This window comes from Oryzias latipes, chromosome 12, assembly GCF_002234675.1.
Source record: "Oryzias latipes chromosome 12, ASM223467v1".
In the NCBI taxonomy this organism is placed as follows: Eukaryota; Metazoa; Chordata; class Actinopteri; order Beloniformes; family Adrianichthyidae; genus Oryzias; species Oryzias latipes.
The window spans coordinates 20662687-20686380 of NC_019870.2; the positions used below are offsets into that span (position 1 = coordinate 20662687).

General features: G+C 40.4%; 1 protein-coding gene across 2 annotated transcripts in view; it reads left to right on the plus strand.

Moving 5' to 3' along the window:
- Positions 1–22963, plus strand: part of musk (muscle associated receptor tyrosine kinase) — a 61078-nt gene extending 38115 nt beyond the window's left edge. For both annotated transcript variants that reach the window (XM_011481962.3, XM_020707816.2), the window contains exons 7-17: positions 684–843; positions 1259–1265; positions 4807–5070; positions 5213–5394; positions 6322–6345; positions 6468–6556; positions 17018–17192; positions 17375–17555; positions 18795–18986; positions 20489–20637; positions 22199–22963. In XM_011481962.3, the coding sequence (XP_011480264.1) occupies positions 684–843; positions 1259–1265; positions 4807–5070; positions 5213–5394; positions 6322–6345; positions 6468–6556; positions 17018–17192; positions 17375–17555; positions 18795–18986; positions 20489–20637; positions 22199–22932 (2157 nt within the window). In that variant the 3' untranslated portion in view covers positions 22933–22963. The remainder of the gene's footprint in view (positions 1–683; positions 844–1258; positions 1266–4806; positions 5071–5212; positions 5395–6321; positions 6346–6467; positions 6557–17017; positions 17193–17374; positions 17556–18794; positions 18987–20488; positions 20638–22198) is intronic.
- The last annotated feature ends 731 nt before the right edge of the window (positions 22964–23694 follow it).

Genomic DNA, 23694 nt, shown 5'->3' on the forward strand with positions numbered 1-23694 from the left:
CTCATCTGAGCTGGCATCTGGCTCAAAAGTGTATGGCAGGATAGCTCCAATATTGCTCACCATTTTTGTTGCACCAGTAGTGTTAGGTTGGGGTTGTGAGGGGTTGTAAGCAAGCAGGAGAGAGTTTAATGCCAAATGGGAACAGGCTTGCGCCGTGCCAACACCTTGCACCCACAAATGAGAAGCGCATTTATAAAGAACTTCTGCTGCTCTAAAGAAAATATGTCCTAGAAAAGATCACAAGTTTTTTTTATTTTGCCTAAAAAAGGCATAATGATATTGTTAATACCTCTGGGGACCATTTTAGCAAAAAGCAGTCAATTGAAGTGTACTACAAATGTACTGTACTTAATCTATATTAAAAGTGACGCAGTTTACTTAAAGTTTACTTTTTATTTACTGTGCTATCTATATATTAACGTAAAATGTTCCAGATTAGTCTAAAGAAGTATTCAGTTAGCACACTTCATACACCACATACATGATCTGTAGTATACTTGCTATATTTATACTCAAGTATACTTAACAAAATAAACTTCAGTTGTATTACTTTTTGCTAAGGGTGTCTTTTAACATTTGAATGTATTGATGCTTTACTAAACTTTGAATTTATTGTTCCATAACTTGAATTTGCATGTGATGGAACAAAGTAATGAAGTAATTCTCTTCCTCTATTTTTCTAGATCTCAGGTGCATCGGTGGAAGAAACCATAGTGGGTGATGTCATTCTGTCTGTTCTGAAAGTGACAGTGGTGAAGCATGCTCTCTACACCTGTATGGCTTCAAACAGACACAGTGGTGGAGCCAACACGGTCAAAGCAACTGCAGGAGTCACAGTTGCAGGTATATAAAGATCTGACTAAGAAGGTAGTGTTTGTTAGTGAATGAGCTGTTTTCAGAGCCTAAACATTGTTGTTTTAGCTGTTAATTGTATTATCTCCTCTGTGTGAGTGCAGCTGTTGTCTTACTGCCATATTTGGGTGACCACCCAAAAGAAAATCCCTGATTAGAGTCGTCTTAAAACAGCAAGAATAACAAAAGATTGGGTTCTCTCTCACTCACACATATTTATAAGGACCTGACCACACACACTTCCAGTTTACTGGTTCGTAAGCTATGAGTTGCAGAGAGAAGCATCCTGGTGATTGTGTTTGTATAATTTTCTTTTTCTACATGTGGCCATCAACCTTCTTCTTGCCTCTACTTCTACCTGTTCTTGTCCAACCCGTGTCCTCTGGATACTGCAACTTCCCATTAGAGTGGAGGTAAGGCAAATTACCCTTATTATGGATCTGTTTTGGAACAAACACATGCGCCTGACAGTGCAAAATCTGTTCAAAATGTTAGATTTACCGAAAACTTTTTAGAATTAAATTGATAATGTACATGTAAAAGTACAAGTTATTTTTTTTCAGATTTATAAACCCTTAAAAATTGAGATTTCTTTGTAAAGTGCATAAATAAGCTTAAAGATTCGCAAAGCATATTGCACATTTTGGGATTTTAAATGTGATTGTAAAAGACAAACATATAGGAAAAATTGAGGAAAAACTAAGGAAATTGTTTTTTTGTTGGTCTCAATTTTTCTTTATCCCGGCTTTAACTTTATCTTTAGCCTTTATCAGGCTTGAAGACCCATTCCAATGAAAATAGTGTTTTTACCACATTCTTGATACATTTTCCTCATAATAAAAGACATATATAAATAATTTAAGATTAAAACTGTGCTTCTGAGTATTTTTTCATTCAAATCGCGTCAGATCAGGAGCAGATGAAAACAGGACATTTGAAAAAGCTCAGGCATGAAGCTAAAGTCTCACATTTTCAGCTCAAATTCTAAATCCTCCTCTTGCAGACAAATAGTTGTTGTTGTACGTTTTTATATTTCATCGTCTGACCTGCCATCTGGCACTAAACTTTACGGCTGGATTCCTGCAATATTGCTCGCCTATTTTTGTTACACTAACGCTAGTTTGGGCTATCAACCTGCATGTTATTGGCTGCTTTGTTGTTGTCCCTTCTTATTATTGGGGCATAACTAATCCATATATCATTCGTTTTTAAAATCAAAATTAAAAAAGAAAAAAGTGACTTCTTTATTTATTTATAAACTATTGTAAAAAAAACAAATCTTTTTTAAAAATGTTCCCTTTGATTTTAATAGAATTAACATAATAAATGTTTAAACTAATTTTCTAAGAGTTATTCTTAGACACAAGGGTGACCTTGAAGTAGTATGGTGTGCGGTTTTATTGTGAAGGCTGTGCAGCTTACGTTTTCATCTGTCAACAAAAGGAATGGACACTTTATTGTTGTTTTGCTACAGTAAAATGAAACGAGGCCGGAAAATATGTAATGGGAAATACTCCGTCACCTGTGTAAATCTTTTCAGTTTTGTTTTGCCCCTTCTGTTTTTGTTTCTTTTTTTTTTTTTTGTAGGTTATAGGTACCTTCTTTATCAAATTATAAAAGAGTTTGTAAAACTCCTTTTGGAAAAAGGCACTACAGCTGGTTTATTGGATGTGTACAGGGTTAGAAAAAATTCCCACCGCACTTGTAGTGAAGAGGCAGAATCCATATCAGGATTAGGGCTCCTTTTTAGCTTACCAACTGCAGAGGGTTTACCCTTTTTCTTTCCAGAAGTGGTAGAACACCCCGCTCAATAACATTGCCCAGCACTCTAGTTGAGCGGCTCATCAAACGACCTGTCAAACGACCAGTCAAGCAACCTGGCCTGTCATAAAGGTGATAATAAATACAAAATCTTTTCCTTTTATCAAATGAAGGCACATTCACATAACCTCCTTAGTTAACCTAATAAACAGAGGCATATGCAATTCATATTCAGGAGGAAACTACAAAAAGGCAATATCTTAGGTGCATAATCCATAGTTGTACAACATTTCCTTAATCCAAATTCAATGCCAATGATATTCAACAATTTCATTTCAATGCATTTCAAGAGGACTCACATATTTCATAATTCAACAATAATTATTTAACAAGCAGTTCACAATTTGCTCAACTGCGCTGATTCAATTCCTGGCTTCAGATAATAAACACCAATCTAATAAACTGACGTTTGTCATGAAACCGGCAAAAACAGGATTGATATGTCGGGTCTTTCAGTTAAAGCTTAGCCTGGCGCAGCGGTACGCAGCCCAGCTCCCCTATGCATGCACTCTTGTTGGCGGTTTGACATGCCTTTAAAACGTTGGACTATCAGAGTCTCATGGTATTTGCACAGTGCAAGGGAACCGGCCAAGCTACAATGCCAGATTTCAGTTAAAGCGACAGTGCAGGATTTCATTTAAAGTGAAAGCACATAATTTCATCTGGGTTACATTTACATAACCAAGGAAAATCTCATATAACCTGAGGTTTCAAAGATTCCATTACATAAAACCACATGAGTTCACTGTGGTTACCTGAAACAGTCACATTAATTTTTACAGAGCGTTCAGCAACTCAGTGCGTAACCAAACCATTTAAGGAGTAATCAGGAGCTCAACAGGAATGGAAAGTTTGGTCTCAAAGTCCTCCCCTGCTCCTGCGTGTGCCACCAAGACTTTTACAGGTGGTGATGAGGGTGGGGAAAAGGACAAAACACGACTCATCAGGTCGCTCCAATACTTAGGGCGTACCGAATAGTATGGAGGAAATGCCCGGACTGTCCATAGTACAAACATAGCCCCTCCCCCACGCACCTCCAACGCTCAGCAAGGGAGAAATGTCCTGTTTGCAGCTGTATGGCGTTACATCTCTGCCATATAGTGAAAGGCCGTAAAGACAACTGAGCGGGCGTATTCAGGAACTGAGTGAGTGAACCTTTCAACCGCGCAGGAACACGGGAATAGAGCAGCAGCAGTTCGTAAAAGTTAGAAAGATCTTCACAGATTCGGACTTCCGGCCTCAATAACTCTTCTGATAAAGGTTCAAATATGTCAGCAAGTATCTCAATCATTTTTTATTAACACAGAGAGTGAACTACATATGCATTTCAAAAGAAAAAAGATAGTTTTTTATGCCTTGTAACCCTTGTGCTGTCCTAGGCACTTTAACATTGGGAGTTGGGTCATCTAGACCCACTAGACAGTGCACTGAACCTTTTTTCTTCAATTATTTGTGAACCTCACTGGTGTCCATGGATTACATGAAATCTTTCCACTTTTATTCACCTTGTCATGATAGGAATAACACGTCAAAGTAAGGGTGGGGTCATCTAAGATAGCACAAGGGTTAATCAGAATTGTTCTCTTCAAGCTGTGAATGCAGACATGCTGCCAGCCGGCTGCAATGAAAAGCTGTCCACCCTTCGCTCCTTTTACTGGGACGCAGCGCGGGGCGAGTTACGCCCCACTTTTGGACTGTAGGACTTCAGCTTGGGCTGATGCGCCTGCTTGCACTTTTCTCTGGAGCCGCACAAGGAGGAAGTAGAATTCACAGGATAAGCTTGAGAACCTGATCTTATAACAGATGGAAAAATTCTAATTCTGTATATTTCTGTAAAAAAAAAAAATATCTCTAATTTTTTGTTTTTACATAAATGTCCTCCATGGTCTCTGCAATACACTTTTTTTCAACCCCTTATTAAAGTAGATTCAGAAATTTACCAATATCTTCTATGAGAGTTAAATTCCTATTGCTCAGAAGAACCAAAATTCTGTGATAACAACCTCAATGAATAAGAACCTTCACAGAGACAACTCAAATGTTGTTGTTTTAAGATAATATCACTTATTTGAGTATTCAAATCTGACTTTTTTTCTTGCTGATTCGGTGAAACTGTGTGTCTTCCTTTTCCAGGCTTTTTAAAAGCAGCTCTGGCTACTGCAGTGCATACCGTGGAGAGGTTTGCCAAACTGTTCTGCAAGACAATTTTCTGGTTTTCTTCAACGCCTCCCTTTCGGATCCCGAGGACATGCAGGAGTATCTTGTACAGAGCTGGTGGACAGAGCTGGAAGGACTCAGTACGCTGTGCAGCCCTGCCCTGCTCTCACTGCTGTGCCACTCCTCCTTCCCCAACTGCAATCCATCAGGGTTGGGGCCTGCTCCTAAACCAGTATGCAGGTAGCCCGCCTGACATTGTTATTGTTTCAACTTTATGTGTTACAAATTGTCCTAAATGGAACTGATGGGTTTATAAAATAGATAAATACATTTAAAAAACAGTTAAATAAACTAAACAAATAACTTTTTTTTCATAAAACAGAGAACACTGTCTGGCAGTAAAGGAGTTGTACTGCTATAAGGAGTGGTTGCTACTTGAAGGCAGCCGGTCAGTTCAGCCAGAGCTCTTTGACTCTGTCTTGGGATCACATTATCTGCCCAAATGTCAAGCTTTACCAAGTCTGCACGCAGACCCAGATGCCTGCACACATGTTCCTTTTTTAGGTAAGTTATAAACTTGAATGAGACATTCTGAAGTGTCTCTTTAAAGCATACAATTCAAGTCTGAGTTACTGTAAGATAACAAAGCTGCTTTAAGTCTTAGTGTCTTTGTGCACTGTGGGTGTGGTTGTGCAAGTCAAACCAGGTCAAACTTTAATCAATCAGGGACCCTGATTTGGTAGTGCCATATGGATGACAACCCCCTTTTAATTCATGGGTGTATCAGCAGTTTGAAAATGAATGATGGAGGAGAAAATAATGATTGCAGTTTGTGCCCGGCTGGAATTATATGACACCAAGTCTTTCAGGTATAGAGCTGTGAAAGTAAAAGCCTGGAGCAAAATTCATGAGATTTACACCGCTTTGACATTTTGCACCAAGCCTCTTCTAACTGTTACTGTGCTAGTACACAGTAGAAAAAGTAGAAGAAGCCCCTCCCTTTTTGTTCAGTGTGAACACCATATGGTAAACTCGGCTTTTTAAACTCGCGTCGCAGCTGTGAATGTAACATAACAGTCTAACAAGCCAACTGTGGTTCACTTTACAAAAGGTTTAGTTGTTTTGCAAGTGAACCCTGTTGCAATGTACTACAATATGAATGCAGACCAATCCAGCAAACCAGGTGCCAAATTTAAAAGTAAAGAATGTGAATGCTTTAGTTTTAGGAAAAAAATGTTGTACAGTTAAAAAAAGTGGGAAAATTCAAGCTACTTTCCAAAATTTTTTTGCCTTTTTTTTAGAGCAGTGAGTGCTAGTTTTAATCCATGAAGAAAACAACTACTGTCAGTTAAATTAAAAGCAGAGCAAAACTAAGATTGGGTGTTTTTGACGTTTCCTTTTCAATCACACGGTGCCCACTTTACAATACTGAACTGAACACTTGTTTGACATACAAAAATATAACTTTATTTTACTTTTTTTTCATTTCAGATCTCAGCAAAGATGAAATTACAAGTAAGTATGTAAAAAGATCCAGCCCACATATCACACAACTATTATTCCTTCATTTATGAAACATCAACTGACACAAATGCCATTGTAATCCATCTGATTATCTTTTGGTGCGGTTTTTACAGCAACCTGTTACAATGACAAAGGACGCCTTTATCAAGGCAACATAAATGTCACAAGGTCGGGGATACCATGCCAGCCCTGGAACCAACAGGTATTATTGTTTATTCTTCACCAATGAGAAAAAAAGTGAGCGATGCAATAAACTTCTTTTAGCCTCTGGACATTTATTATTTTTAACAAAAAAAGCACTCCTCCAGCTTGGGGGTCACTGCCCTAAGGGCTCCAATTACCACCGGAACAACTGTCACCTTCACATTCCATTCTTTCTCCAGTTCATCTCTGAGTCCCTGGTATTCCTCCAGTTTCTCATGTTCCTTTTTCCTGATGTTTCTGTTGCTTGGTACTGCCACATCCACAGCAACAGCTTTCCATTTCTCTTTGTCAAGCTCTACAATGTCTGGTTGGTTCTCCATTACACTCCGGTCAGTCTGGATCTGGACGTCCCACAAAATATTTGCTCTCTCATTCTCTACCACCTTCGAAGGTGTTTCCCATTTTGACTTTACTTTTAGTGCAGGAAACTCTCCAGATGTTCAGTGAGGATCTCTGAATCATTCAATGTGACCTAAATGACTAATGATGCCGGCTTTTCGGCACTTTGAAAGCAGTGCAAGCAGACACGTTACCCAAGCTTCACGAATCCATTCACAAAGTGCGGCATAACTCGCCCGGCGCTGCCTCCAACAACAATAAAAGCCATGCTCCGTTGTGCGTATCCTTCTGCACTGCTCCCATTCTTCTCAGCAGTGTAATTAATCAGGATGTCTAAAGTCAATGACGCCTCGTCCATGTTGGTGATGTAGCTGGGCTGGAGGTGTTTGTCAATGACCTTTTTACTGCAGTGTGAGCAGAAGATGAACATCTGTTCATTGTAATTTGCTGGAAGTCATTGCAGCACGGTAATCCTCGCCCGGATGGAAAGATGACTACGTTTCATAAAAGGAAAGCAAAAGCTTCCTCTGTGCGTTACTGCTCTCAGTCGAATGGTGACTGCAGAGAAGCTTCTCCAAGCTGATCGCTGGTTGTTATCCATCACTCGAGTCGCCTTTTTCCGCGGAAACTCAGCTGCGTCTTCTTGACTTGTCGGAGTTCATTTTCCAGCTTCCTCCACTTGTGAACCATGGATTAATTAATCTTGAATTCTCTTGCAGCTGCTCTCATGTTCTTCCGCGTAGCTGATAGCTTGCAGTCTAAACTGTGCTTCAGCGATGTTGTAAACTATGCTATTCAGGGCCACACTTCCCTCCCCCATTCTCGTGCAGTCTTCTTCTATGCCCCACAACAACACATGAGACCCACCACCTCATAGGGCACCTCCTATATTTTGGAGAAAATTCAAGACTTTTATGTGCGCCTTATGGTCCTGAAAAATTGGTATTCACTTTTGGAAATTTTAAGCTTGTTTCCAGATAGCTGACCAAAGGATTTTAACACTGTCAATATATGTGTTTTTTATGGGATTGCTCATATAAAAAACCAGATGCTCTGCATATAGCAAGACTTTATTTTTTATGCACTATCGATACTATCAAAAACCCTCATTGCTTATATAGCTGTTGAAAGGTTTTCTAGTGCTAGCGCAAATAATAGTGGGGGGAGCGGACACCCTTGTCTTGTTCCCCAAAAATGAGAATGGGGCAGAGTGTTGGTTGTTTGTGCAGACTGAGGCACTGAGAGAAAAATACAGTAATCCATGGAATTAACCAAGCTGTCTAAGGGTATAAAAAAGATGGTCCACTCCACCCTTTCAAAGGGCTTCTCAGCATCAAGTGTTGGATCTGAAACTCTTTGGTTTTATGTTAAAAATGAAGTCTAGGTTTTTTGTAGCTTAATCTGATAAGGTTATGGGTAAATCTCTACTGTAGACAATTTCTGGAATGAAACATTTGTCAATCAGAAAGCACCTTGTTTTTAAATTGAAATGAGAGTGAAATGTTTGTCCAATCCAAGACTTATGTAGTTTCCAATGATAAGAGTTGCGTAGATGTATTTCCTGAGTTCAAATTTACGTGCATTTGATTGCAAGGTTTTGCCCTCCAGTGTTTAGTAAAATAATGCTCACTGCTTCTCCGCCAGCAGCAATCTCTCCGGTCAAATTAGGTTGAGTCAGTGTCCAGCAGTAGTAATATCCGATTGATCTTAAACAGTAAATAACAAGAAAGCAGAGTCCCCTGTACGAGAAACACATAATATTATTAGAGTATTTTGACTGCCTGAAATGGTACATTGGTATCCCAGAGTAACAAAAGAAGTAAAGGCTTGGCCATCACTGCTTGGAGCGTTTCTCTGCGACCTTGGGTGTGTATTCCTCAAATATCTGGATTGGCGAGGCCTGAAACTGGAGTTTCCTTCGCTTCCAGCAGGCCTCTCAGAGTCGAATAATCACCGTTCTGGGCCAGCACCCGGTACCGGTTTAGTAATGAGTGCTCTGTGGGCCAGATCCAGTTCAGGAGGGATGTCAAAATCTAGTCACCACACTTCAGCCAGGATGTCAGCAAAGATATTCGTGGGTCTGGGTCCCTCTATTGAATCTGGGAGATCAATTATTCTTATGTTTTTTTCTCCGACTGCGACTTTCCATATCAATCGTTTTAGCTGTCAGTTTAGCATTACAAGCAGCTAATGCTTCACACATTTCCTCTAGAGCTTGAATTTGTTGAGCTTGTACAGTGCCTTGCGAAAGTATTTGGCTCCCTTGAACTTTTCAAGCTTTTGCCACATTTCAGGCTTCAAACATAAAGATATGAAACTGTAATTCTTGGTGAAGAATCAACAACAAGTGGGACACAATCATGAAGTGGAACAAAATTTATTGGATATTTCAAACTTGTTTAACAAATACAAAACCTAAATATTGGGTGTGCAAACTTATTCAGCCCCTTTACTTTCAGTGCAGCAAACTCTCTCCAGATGTTCAGTGAGGATCTCTGAATGATCCAATGTTGACCAAAATGACTAATGATGATAAATAGAATCCACCTGTATGTAATCAAGTCTCTGTATAAATGCACCTGCTCTGTGATAGTGTCAGACGGCCATTAAAAATGCAGAGAGCATCGTGAAGAACAAGGAACACACCAGGCAGGTCCGAGATACTGTTGTGGAGAGGTTTAAAGCCGGATTTGGAAACAAAAATATTTCCCAAGCTTTAAACATCCCAAGGAGCACTGTGCAGCTGATAATATTTGAAATGGAAGGAGTATCAGACCACTGCAAATCTACAAAGACTCTAAACATTCAGCTCAAACAAGGAGAAGACTGATCAAAGATGCAGCCAAGATGCCCATGATCACTCTGTATGAACTGCAGAGATCTACAGCTGAGGTGGGAGAGTCTGTCCATAGGACAGCAATCAGGCGTGTAATGCACAAATCTGGCCTTTATGGCAGAGTGGCAAAAAGAAAGCCATTTCTTAAAGATATCCATAAAAATTGTTGTTTAAACTTTGCCACAAGCCACCTTGCAGACACACCAAACATGTGAAAAAGGTGCTCCGAAGGTGATCCAAAACGTAAAGCAAAATCTACAATGGAATGATTCACAAATAAATATATGCAGGTGTTAGAATGGGCAAGTCAAAGTCTAGACCTGAATCCAATCGAGAATCTGTGAAAAGAACTGAAAACTGCTGTTCACAAACGCTCTCCATCCAACCTTACTGAGCTCGAGCTGTTTTGCAAAGAGGATTGGGCAAAAACCTCAGTTTCTCATTGTGCAAAACTGATAGAGACATATCCCAAGCAACTTACAGCTGTAATCACAGCGAAATGTGGCGCTACAAAGTATTAACTTAAGGGGGCTCAATAATTTTGCATGCCAATTTTTTTGTTTGTTTTTTTTGTTAAAAAAGTTTGAAATATCCAATAAATTTCACTCCACTTTATGATTTGGTCCCACTTGTTGTTGATTCTTTGCAAAACATTAGTTTTATTTCTTCAAGTTTGCTGCCTGAAATGTTACAAAAGGTTGAAAAGTTCAAGGGGGGCGATTACTTTCGGAAGGCACTACAGCGGTCAGGTGATGTACCTGAAAGTCTCCTGGAAACTTTGAATAAAGCACTGAGGGCAATCCCTTCCTCAACACTTCAGCAGCAGTGATCCTTGAGATGCTTGGCTATGAGAGGAACCATGGGAGAAAACAATACCTGCCGTGGAAGCAATGGTTGGAAGCTAAAATCAAGGCAGCTAGGAGGGATGGGAGTCAGTTGACAGAGGCCAAAAGATGTACAGTGAAAAAGCAAGTACCTAAGAGAAACAGCCAGATTCCCATACTTGAAGCAATGAAAACTGCCAAACAAAAGCTCCTGGCCTTGAGCAGCTGCCTAAAAAGGTATACAAGAGACAGTGAAGCCAGATGGATAAACAGGCTGTTGGCAACTCAACCTGCAAAAGTGTACGCTCAGTGGCTGGGTCAAAAGAGCTGAGCAGACCCACTAAGGATGGAAACTGAACAGTACTGGAAAAATATATGGTAAAAATAACAGCATAACAGCAATGCCGAATGGCTGGTCTCTTTAAAAAAAGAACATAACAATCTCCCTGAACAGAATCCAGTGACCATCACAGTGGCAGACATCCAACAAAGAGTCTCAGGTATGAAGAACTGGACAGCACAGGGCCCTCACATGATACATGCTTACTGGCTAAAGAATCTCACTGCACAAATTAACCAAATGCAAAGAAATGGGACTCTTCCCGAATGACTAATGAAAGGGCGAACAATCCTGATCCAGAAGGATCCCTCAAAGGGTGCAGTACCATAAAACTACCGTCCAATAACTTGTCTCTCCACAAGATGGAATCTCATGTTAGGCATCATTGCAGATAAGATAAACAGGCACATGGATAAATACATGAGCAACGCACAGAAGGGCATTGCTAGAGACTCCTGGTTGACAGAACAGTAGCTCAAGACTGCAGGTCACCACCAATTCACATGATTGCATGGTTTCTCAGGACTGCCCGAAGCGGCACTTCCGCCTTCAAAAGCCGCCTCAAAGCTAGTCTTCTGCTCAGAGACTTGGTTCTCCCGGGAGACACGGTCAGGCGGAGTGAGGTCTGAAGCGTCTTCCACAGCGTTGTACATCACAAGTCACCCTTCCCTTCCCTTCACTTCACACAAACACGAAGACTCCGGCTGCACTGATCAGACATTCTTCGCTCGTGCAGAGCATGTAGCCACACCGAGTGAGCACTGACGTCACCCCCCCCCCCCCCTGGAAATGCTCACTGGTATTGAGTTTTGCTACACTTCTGCGGGGTGAATTTGAAAACGAAAATGCAATCCTCTCTTTGCATTTTCGCTTTAATTATGTCACAGAATGAGCGTTCTAAAGGAGTGACATTTTTTTTTGAGTCATTTGATGCAGTTACATTGTGAAAATGAAAAAGCATTTCTGTTAATCCATTTTAATGAACTGAATTTTGCTGCACAGAAGAAGAAAAAGAAACCACGGTTTGGCGGATTGCTTTTTATTTTTAATTTTGAGTCAACAAATGCAGCTTCATTTTGAAAGTGAAAAAGTATTTCTGGTATTGACTTTTATTTTTAACTATGCTCCAGAAAAATGTCCTTAAAATAAAGCAAGAGAACTTTAAAGGTGCCTTTAAATTATTTTAAATAAAGTCAAAGACAATTCTAAATCATTTTACATCGAAGAAAATAAAATTAAAACGTATGAAACTAACAAGAAACAGGTTTTTATCTTAACTTTTCTGTCCATAGGCATTGAAGCAGTGGTGAAAAAGTGAGCCGGCGCCCCCTTTGAATCGGAGCCCCGGAGAACCACCCGTAATCCCCATACCTAAAACCGCTACTGGTAGGACCAATAGAATAAGCTAGTCCCCCATTTCCCATCATCTATCTAATTTACATTCCCTCATGCTATTTTACAGCCCTTCGTAATCCCAATCTAACAATAGCGGTGCGACAAAATTGGCAAGCAGTACTGGAGTTGTCTAGCCATACAGTTTTAAGCTGAGACAAGGAAAACAAAGACGTACATGGATCAGTTTGTCTGCAGGTGGATGCATCAGAATGGAGCAGAGCAGAGAGCTTGTGACCTGCTGATTCTAACTTCTAAGTCACTGCTACAGGGTTTTTCTAACAGCATTTCTTCGTCTCCTCCTGATTTGAATACTCAGGCAATTTTGAGATTCATGTTCTTTATATGTAGCATGAAAGGAAATGCCACAAGAACCTGTTAAAACAACATAAACAGAATTTTCAACAGAGTGGGTCTTTAAAAACATTTTTAAGTTTAGGAACAGGTTTGGATGGAATGTTTAGTAACTTTTAACTGAATAACTCAACTTTTTCACCAGTGCTTCCATGCCTATTGACAGATAAATTAAGATAAACTCTGTTTCTTTGTTGCGGAGCTGATATAACTTTAACACTTTGGGGGTGTGAAGATCATATTATTTTACAAGCTGTCATTGAATCACAGTGACCTAAAAAAAAAAAGGAAAAACATTTCAGACATCCAAATACAGTCATTACCTCCTAAGTGACTTTACTCTGGTCCCATATTATATAAGTTGGCACTTGGCAGCCATTTATTTTTTGGTACAACTCCTAAGGAGACACAGAGGCCATGACTTTCTTTTTAGGAAACCACAGCTTTACAATAAACCCATCAATAAACGTAAATATGATTTTTTTTACTTGTTCTGTCCAGCAACTGAGCAAAAAGATAATACCTGAAGGGCTCTGGTGTTGGACAGATTTTAATTTTAGGAAAGGGGGTTGTAAATCTTCAGACACAAAAGGTATATATTTTTATATATATATATATATATTTTTTAACTTGTCCTGTCCAACAGCTGGGCAGGCAGATGAGAACTGAGGGCCTTTTGTGTTGGACATATTTTACTTTAACAACAGGGGTTATTAATCTTCAGACAAACCAAAGGTATATCTGAATAAACCCCTTTTGTAATAGAGCCAAACTTTATTAATTTCAATCATGTTTGAAAATCTTTGGTGTTGGACCGGACGGAAAAGGAAAGGAGGGAAGAAGAGAGAGGGATGTTAGAGGGATGTTAGAGAGGGGGGGTAGGAGGGTGATAATAGGAGGGGGGGGGGGGTAAGACCATGAAGCAGCATAGAGCAGCAAGTTTACTGGTTGTTTATCATTACGGTAAGGTTCAAATGTAGTACAAAAGGGCTGCAAAAATGTCCACATGTCAACATGTACACAAAACAGATAGTGTTCACACACGCATACTTATGCTTTTAAACCAACTAGTGTGAAATATTTCATTCATTCAATCATGCAAACTATTAGTGCAAAGGTGAGCTAACACCTGTTCTCAGGTGAGTGTTTATGTTCTTCTAAAATGGATGGTGGAATGTGAAAAGAAGGAAGGAGAGTGCCCAGCCATCCCCACACCAAGACCCCCGCTGCAGCAGCAGCGGCAGCCGGAACCCCTCAACGCCACACGGCAGCAGGCAAGGAACAACAGCCCCCCGGGCGACAAAATCCGCCACAAGTTAAATTTGGCGGGTAGGGCACTGAGGGGACATCTCCTGATTATTCACGGTGATGTCCCCTTACCCTCCCCACCAAGGGGCCCTAAATGTCTAAGGTGCGGTTAAAACTGGTGGGTAGGGTGCTAGGAGGACATCTGCTGCTTGCTGGCAGTGATGTTCAAGCACCCCCCCTACCAAGGGCCCTACATGTCTAAGGTGCAAATTAAACCAAAGAGGGGGGGCCCACTCCATACGGCAACCATGGGAGAGGGAACAACTGCCAAGTAGCCCCCCCCCCCCCCCCAACCCCCCAAGGCGTATCGCAGGATAAACCCCCCACCCCTTCACCCTAATATGAGGTTATATGAGGAAGGGGGTAAGTTGGGGACAGCTGGTAGACTGTCCCCCGGTGGTCAAACAGCTGTCCCCCAGCCCCCCCTCAGCATAGGGTTCAGGTCCCCCCAGCCCAGGGGCCCCAATCCCGGAGGCGCCGACACCCCAGGCCCAGCACCACCCACCCCACACAGAGAGAGAGGAGCCAGGCCCCCACCCCCAAGCGCCGGCCCTAGAAGAGATCTGGTCAGGCCTCGAAGGGACCTCCAAATCTAACCATGAGTTGGTTTCTGGATTATTTTTTAACCATTTTAAGATGTATTGTAATCTATTTGCAAGAAAATACTTGTGGAAGTTAGGTAATTCTAATCCTCCACAGCTTTTTGCAGATTTTAAAGTTTTTAGACTAATTCTTGCAGGTTTATTGTTCCATAAAAAGCTTGATATGGATGAGTCTAATGTTTTGAACCATTTTAGTGGCGGTTGTGTGGGAATCATTGAGAAGAGATAATTAACTTTAGGTAAGATTTTCATTTTAACCGTGGCTACCTTGCCCATAAGGGACAGAGGCAGGTTGGTCCAGCGTGTTAGATCGTCCTGTATGTTTTTCAGTAATGGTGTGTAGTTTAGCTGCACCAGTTCTGATAGTTTGGGGGAAAAGTTGATACCTAGATATTTGATATTTCCTGATTTGACTGGTATTGTGAGTCTTTGCTCCGCATTACTGTTCAGTGGTAATAAAACAGACTTATTCCAATTAATGGAATAGTCTGATATGGAGGAGAATTCATTAATGATTGTTGCTGTTTCATTTACAGAATGTAAATTACTTAAAAACAGTAATATGTCATCTGCATAGAGACTAATTTTATGATGGCTGTGTTTGGGTTTAATTCCTTTAATGCCCTCATTCTGTCTTATTGCTGCAGCCAGGTATATATTTGTATAAACCCCTTCTGTATTTGTCATGCTCCGGATTTAGACCGACAGGTACAAGGCAAAAAAAAAACAATAAAAACCACTCCAGAGGTTTTTGTGAATGAAAAAATGCCTATTATTTTTATTTTACAGCAGGTAACAGCAGCAGCAATGTCAGCACATGCTCTGAAACACAGACTCCTCTCTCTTATCACCCATGAACCAAAATTCACACTCTTTTATAAGACAAGGCCCCTCCCCTGCGCCAGGTGGTTCCAGTTGAGGTTAATGGTTGACTTTTGGTCAGGCCCTACAAAAGCCTACCAAACCCTGAGGTCGGTTCCTTTGACCTAGGAAGTGAAACTGAAAAAGGTAAGACACAAGTCAGGAAAACCTACTAAAATACATACACCCCAAGGCTCAGATGTGATGAGTGATCTCAGGCAAGACCACAAGCCTTGGGGTGTCTGTGTCCCTGCTGTGGTGTGATCCCCAGCTTGTGGTCTTGTTTAAGAACTCAGGGATCTCTCTCCCTGCACTGAGAGAGGGCTGGGGGGCCAAGGAAGCCAGCACCCAAGAGATACACCCACTACTGCTGAGGGGCTGGTTTCCCCACCAGGGATGGGGTAGGGGACAGAAGATCAGACGCCCCACCTTCCTTGTTTAAAGAATGTGTATGTGCATCTTTCTATGCATTAAGTTGGGGCTACACTGACACACAAAAGCAATCTGGGCCCAACAAAGTTGGTAGTTTGTACCCTAAAAGTTCCAACAATGTAACTAATAAAACTACACAAACATATTCTATGTTCCCACAAGACACACACTTAAAGTCCCTGCAGCCCAAAAGGCACTTCATGTTTTTACAGCTTTGCTCTGTGCGAGGGTCTGTTTTGGTGAACTGTTAGTGCTCTCCCATGCAGTGTTGTGATTCTATGGATGTTAGCCAGTTTAGCAGAGAGCGAGGGAGAAGGAAGGCTCATCGTGTCACATCCTGCCTCTGAAAGCAATAAGCTTTCACATGCACATGTTCCATTCAGTGCAGGCACACACTCTGCAGATTCTTGAGGAACAAGTCACTAAATTTTGAAGGAGCACTGGATAACCTCTAAGTGTATTCAGCTAAAAAAAAGTATTTCCATCTTGTGACTGAATGCATTGATTGTTTAAAGTTCCACTCTGATCATCTTTTGATCTATTCATTCGCAGTGGTCTTTTAATTATCATGATGCAGTTTAAGCTTAATTCTTTTTACAAATGTCCTGCATCATCAGAAAAATGCCACGAGAACATGTTAAAAATACCAAATACACAATTTCCATCGGAGTGGGTCTTTAAAGGCAAATTGAGTTGTTGCATGGGTTTGAACTATAAAGTGCACTTTAAAGCCTTAATTTATTAAAAAAACAACAACAACAGTGCGTCTTATAATATGTAGTTCCAAAGATATGGATTGATTATGGTTGTGCTTATTGATGTTAAGAGGTACACGGCGCTCTGTCAAAGTGTTTGGTTGGGTATTATTGTAAATTCGCTAACATGACAAACATTATCAGCTCTCCAAAACTATCCATGTTATTTACAGAGATCTGGTTTTGGCGGGTTTTTTCTTGCCATTGTTCCATCTTGTCATGTTATCTTCAGATCTTCGAGGGTTGTGGCTGTTTTTAGTGATTTTATCTAGACTTTAAAGTAACCCACCTGCAGGCACTGCAATGGTTACAAATCTTACAAATGCAAAAAAAAATGTGTAAAAAAAGGTTAATTGAAAGATTGAAAAAAAATTTGCTCTTAAAAAATAATTTTTCTTTGTATTTTTTTTCTGCAGGTCCCCCACCAGCATCGTCTGTCTGTAGACATTATTCCAGAGCTGAAGAACTCTCACAACCACTGTAGGAACCCTGGTGGAATCAGTGACAGGCCTTGGTGTTACACCTCCAACCCTAACATACGCTTGGAATACTGTGTTGTGCCACAGTGTGGGAAAACAACCATACCACCAGGTTGGTTTTTAGTTTTTTGTTCATACTCTTTGTATGTAAATACTTAAATAAATAAATGAACAAAAAAAAAATGCCAGAAAAACGAATTAAGAGTGAAAAATGGCTATTAGTCTGCAATAAAAAATAATTTACGATAACCTTGTATTTACCTTTTTGAAATTGTTTCTCACTGTTTCTTGCAGTTATAAAGCCCGAGTCAACAAGGCAGAACCCTCACCTTCCTCCCACAACCTCTGTGTCTTCTCCTGCTTACTCCATGTCTGTCATCGTGATTGTCTTGACCTCGTTTGCTATCACAGTCGCCCTCTCTATTGTCATCCTCAGCTGCTACAGGCGGAGGAAACAGTGGGCAAACCGAAAAAGGTAATTGGCACCAAAAAAATGTCTTTAATATTTGGAGAACCAGGTCTTACCATGCTCTGTACAGGAGGGGCCAGAGTCGCCTTCACCTGCTGAGGAGACTGAGGTCCTTTGGCGTGTGCAGACAGCTGCTGAGGACCTTTTACGACACTGTGGTGGCCTCAGTGGTCCTTTATGGAGTTGTGTGCTGGGGGAGGGGCAGTGCAGGCAGAGACTTGAAGAGGCTTAACAAACTGGTTAGGAAGGCCGGCTCTGTCCTGGGCTGCACACTTGAGTCCATCGAGGAGGTGGCGGACAGGAGGATGTTAGCTAAGCTGACATCCATCATGGATAACCCCTCCCACCCCCTGCACAAAACTGTAGAGGCGCTGACCAGCTCCTTCAGCACAAGACTGTTGCACCCTCAGTGTAAGAAGGAGCGCTACCGCAGGTCATTCCTCCCCACAGCCATCAGACTGTACAACACTGTGTCAAAGTGACACTCCACGGTCCCAGGGGTGTTTTTTCTGTTAAGTCATTGATTCATTTACTTTTGTTGTAGTTGTTGTTTTTCAATTTTAAATTGTTTTTTGTTCCTGAACAGTTTTTTGTTTTTGTTTTTTGTGTGAACTTCATTAGTTATTTCTGTATTTTGAAAAAATTTGTAATGTTTTTTTACAGTTTACATGTTTTGCAGACCGCATGTTTTTTACACTTTTGCAGCTGTATTTATTTAATATTTATTTCTTTATTTAATAAGAATCTAATTTTGATAATAATCTTTCATAATAATTTTAGTAATATTTTTAATTATCTAATATAAATGTCATTTGTGATGTCCTTTATTGATGTTATATTATATAGATTATTTCTGAATGTCGTGTTGCTGCCACAGAAATGAAATTTCCCCATTGTGGGATTAATAAAGTCATCTATCTATCTATCTATCTATCTATCTATCTATCTATCTATCTATCTATCTATCTATCTATCTATCTATCTATCTATCTATCTATCTATCTATCTATCTATCTATCTATCTATCTATCTATCTATCTATCTATCTATCTATCTATCTATCTATCTATCTATCTATCTATCTATCTATCTATCTATCTATCTATCTATCTATCTATCTATCTATCTATCTATCTATCTATCTATCTATCTATCTATCTATCTATCTATCTATCTATCTATCTATCTATCTATCTATCTATCTATCTATCTATCTAACCCGTCACTCTCTCTTTTTGTCAAAAGAGAGATGAAGATGCCAACGTTAAGCGCTCTGCCATCTGAGCTGCTGCTGGATCGCCTCCATCCCAACCCCATGTACCAGCGCGTTCCCCTGCTGCTGAACTCCAAGCTACTGGGGCTGGAGTATCCACGAAACAACATCCAGTATGTCAGAGACATTGGAGAAGGAGCCTTTGGAAGGGTTTTTCAGGCCAGGTGAGAGAATGGAATGGAGAGAACAGGGGGATCAGAATGACAATTTTTTAAACTGCAGGCATCATCTGGACCAAAGATTCTGAGTAGAACAAGAACCTTCCACGAAAATAAAAGAAAATTGTATGTAGAAATCAAACAGAATTGGTTGAAAACTAAAAACGCTTATGTGTCAGTATCTTCTGGATGCACTTAGAAAATGAGAAGAACATTTGTCAGGCAGAGGAAATGAGTAAAGGGGGAGACACTGAGACAGTGGGGAGGATATCAGGACTAAACTGGGAAGGAGGCAGAAGACTAGTGAGCATGCAAGCTACTATCCAGGATGAAACATCCAAGATGCATGAATAAATCAAGCTAAAGGCCCCCACTGACAGTGTGCTTAGTGAATGTCTCAGGCGATGGAGAGCAGAGGATGATGCGGTGTGGGAGGACAGATCCTCCTGGGAGGACAAGCCCCTGCATGGGATGCACCACCGGATCATGACTGAAGTGGCTGATATCAAATAGTCCTACCAATGGCTAGAAAGGGCTGGCCTACAGGATAGCATTGAAGCACTCATCCTGGCAGCTCAGGAACAAGCTCTGAGTTGCCACGTCTTTCTTTGACTGTCATCGGCAGCTCTCTTTTCTTCTTTGGCATTCGTCAAATATGATTAGGGCTCAGATATGAGCTCTTCTTTTCTTAGTTAATTCAAGTTGTATAAAGGTTCTGCTATGTAAGGGTGAGATGGTGCTGCCTTCACATGCTCACCCAAAATAAATATGTCTATCTATATAGATAGATGTATTTTTTAGTTATCTTTGATGGTCCTTTGCAATTAACTGGTTGATCATAATAATAATAATAATGGATTAGATTTATCTGCGCTTTTCCAGACGCTCAAAGCGCTTACATTGTGGCCATTATTCACTCACTCCTCATTCATACTTGGTGATGGTAAGCTACGGTTGTAGCCACAGCTGCCCTGGGGCAGACTGACAGAGGCGTGGCTGCCATTTCGCGCCTACGGCCCCTCTGACCATCACCGGGATCATACATGCACATTCACACACCAGTGGAGCCACACTGGAGGCAAGGAGGGTGAAGTGTCTTGCCCAAGGACACAACGACATTTGGCTGGTGGGAGCGGGGAATCAAACCGCCAACCCTTCGATCATTGGACGACCCGCTCAACCACCTGAGCCACTGTCGCCCCCTCATCGCGATGAGCACCCCTGATCTAGCCCTTCTCAGCAGTTTGAGATATCTGCACCAGGTCATTAGAGGGAGTTGGAGGCTTCAAGTCTGCCACCCTCAGCTCATAAAGCAACAATTGTATTAAAATGTGTCTGTGCTACAAATATGCAATGCCCCATGTGACTGACAATACACTTCCAGAGTAGCTGCAGTTGCTAAAATGAACAATTTCTTATGAAAAACATTGTACTCTTGTGGTTTGTTCCAGTAGCTTTGAGGAGACACTATCTTGACCAAAAGCCTGTTTAAATGTTTCTTTGTGCAGAGCACCAGGCCTCCTACAAAACAAGCCTTTCACAATGGTGGCTGTGAAGATGCTAAAGGAGGAAGCATCACCTGATATGCAGAATGACTTCCAGAGAGAGGCAGCCCTCATGGCTGAATTTGACCATCCCAACATTGTTAAACTTCTGGGTGAGTGTGAAAAAATTAGAAACAGTTGGAATTTATATTAGATCCTTACAGGATCGGACTGAAAGCTCAAAGGAGAAAAAAAACCTGGCAAAAAACAGACACCAAACCCCTAAAATAAATAGAGAAAAAGGAAATGTTGAAAAGCTTGAGGAAAGGCAAAAGAGGACAGATCAATTTCTTTCATTTCTTGCATTATTAGTTCTGTATCTTGATAGATAGTAATTTGGTCATAGACAATTTAAGCAATGGATGATGCAGAGGCCTGAATTGAGCGACATGAAGCGGAGGACGATTGCTGTCATGAAGTCCATTTATTTCTAATAAGGCATACCTCAAGGGGCATTATTCCACTCCATGGTCACTTACAAAATAAATAAATACTGAATAAATTATTATTTATTAGTTATAAATTATTATTATTACCTAATTGTATAGGTTTCCACTTGCACATTTAACTTCTAAATGTTAATGTTTTTCCTGGTCTTGACTGCAATTCATTGAACTACTTAAGACTGGACTGTTTTCCAGTAAATGAGAGCTCCTTGACAACTAATGTGCTTTGGTTTGCCTAAGTAAAACATGTTGAAGTTTAACTCCATTAAAACTGCCTATATTGTCTAAAGCAAATAGCTGACATCCAAATGCACTTTCAGAAACGCATGCAGGAATCCTGTCCAAAATTTGTTGACTGTTAAACTAAAATAAAGAGTTTACAGCTCCTAAATATGGTTTATATCAACTTTGATGAAGGGTAGTCATTTTTAAAACTCTACTGCATCTGTGGCCGGTCATGACTAAATAATTCCCTGTAATTTTCTATACGCAGAAGACTAAAACATTATTATTGTTTAAAGTTGACAATGGGCTTCGGTATCTCCCTGTGTGGAAACTCGTCATCCAAATGTTCGAAATCTGTAAAAATAGCTTGAAGAAGAAAACAAAAATATCTAACCAGAAGGACACTAACCTACACAATATGACCTGAAATTTTGTGTTTTTTGCCAAAAACAACTCTAGAAAAATTTGCAAGTCTGCATCTGACAAATGACAAAGCAAAAAAGTTCAAAGTGATGCACTGATGCATTTGAAAGAATGCCACAGGTTGTGTCTTGTGTGCTGTTTTCCCAAAGCATTTACTTCAGGTCTGTAAATATGATTATGACAACTTCTAGATCCATTAATTTAATGCGATCCATTAAATTAAGCTGCTCAGCTTTCATCCTCCACTTCCAATTTACCACTACAGCACACCCCATCTCTGACACAAACAGGTTTTAACAGTACATAGTGTATACATCCTACGTCTCCTAAGACTACACACTCCTATGAGTACATGAACGAGCACATCTAAACTGCAAAGGGTCTCATCTGTATTCATGTCATGGCCGAGTAAATTATTTACCATTATCTGTGAATCATTTTACGTTGTGGAAAACCTGGAGCTGCTTAAACATCTTTTCACTATTAAAGAAAAAGTTTGTGTTTATGTGGGCGTAAACTCTGTTTGTTCTGCTTCTCTTATCCACATCATAAAGCACAGCTGTCCTCATGTCCTCCACAGGTGTGTGTGCTGTGGGGAAGCCCATGTGTCTGTTGTTTGAGTACATGGCTAATGGCGATCTCAACGAGTTCCTTCGTCGCCACTCTCCAACCCAGTCAATGCACACTCTCAGCTGTCCCAGCATTTCCAACCGCAGTTTCTCCTCTGATATGGAGGCAGGATCTCTTTCCTGTGTACAGCAGTTATCAATTTCTAAGCAAATTGCTGCAGGAATGGCCTACCTTTCAGAACGCAAGTTTGTCCACCGTGACCTGGCAACTCGTAATTGTCTGGTTGGGGAGGAAATGGTGGTAAAGATTGCAGACTTTGGACTTTCGAGAAACATCTACTCTGCTGATTACTACAAAGCCAATGAGAATGATGCCATTCCTATTCGCTGGATGCCCCCAGAATCCATTTTCTACAATCGCTATACAATTGAGTCGGATGTTTGGGCGTATGGGGTGGTGCTATGGGAGATTTTCTCGCATGGGATGCAGCCATATTATGGAATGGGTCACGAGGAAGTCATTTACTATGTGAGGGATGGACAGATTCTTGCTTGTCCAGAGAACTGTCCTCTAGAGCTGTACAATTTGATGCGGCTCTGCTGGAGCACTCAACCCTCGGACAGACCAAGCTTTAGTAGCATCCATCGAATTCTGGAGCGCATGCATCAGAACAAACTGAATACAAATACAGACACCGAATCTGAAAGCAACACTTTTACAGAAATGTGTGTTCCTGTGCAATAGATCATGAAAGTAAACTGTTGCCTTAAAACTAGGGGTGTAACAATTCATTTTAACGATTTGATTCAAATCATAAATTGTGGTTGCTGATACAGTTCATAGTCAATATTGGTTCATTTTGAATGATCCAATTCAACCTGATTCACTGACCTAAAATTGATCCAGGTTATCTTTAGCCAGAACTTTAACCAGTGTGACTCAGCGATAAATACCTGCTACTGAACAGTGTAGGTGAAGTTTTCCAGATTCCTTGTATTTCTTCAAGATACTCCAGCGTAAATTAAAAATGTGTACAAACAGTGCACAAGTAAACAAGAATTAATGTCAAATCCATTTACATTTTAGCTTCATAAAGTTCAGCCCACTGTTGTTTTTCTACATCAAAATAATACAAACAGAACATTATTAGAACATTCTACCACAATGTACGTTCACGTCTTTGCAGAATTCAAAATGTTTCTACAAATTGGACTAAAATGATGGCTTGATCATTTTTTGTTGCTATCACATGTGTGTTGTTCACTGTGATGGGACTTTACGTGATAGTAAAATAAACTTACCATCTCTCAATCCAAATGGTATTTTTCCAGATCAATTGTAATCATTTTTCATGTTGAAACAATTTTATAATGCTATAGGTCAATTAAAAACTTGCCTCACACAGATCAATCTGGTTGGATCGTAGAAATATAAATTGATTAATCTGTTAATTTGATTAGACCTCTACTTGAAACAGTAGGTAATATGATCATAACTGAGCACAAA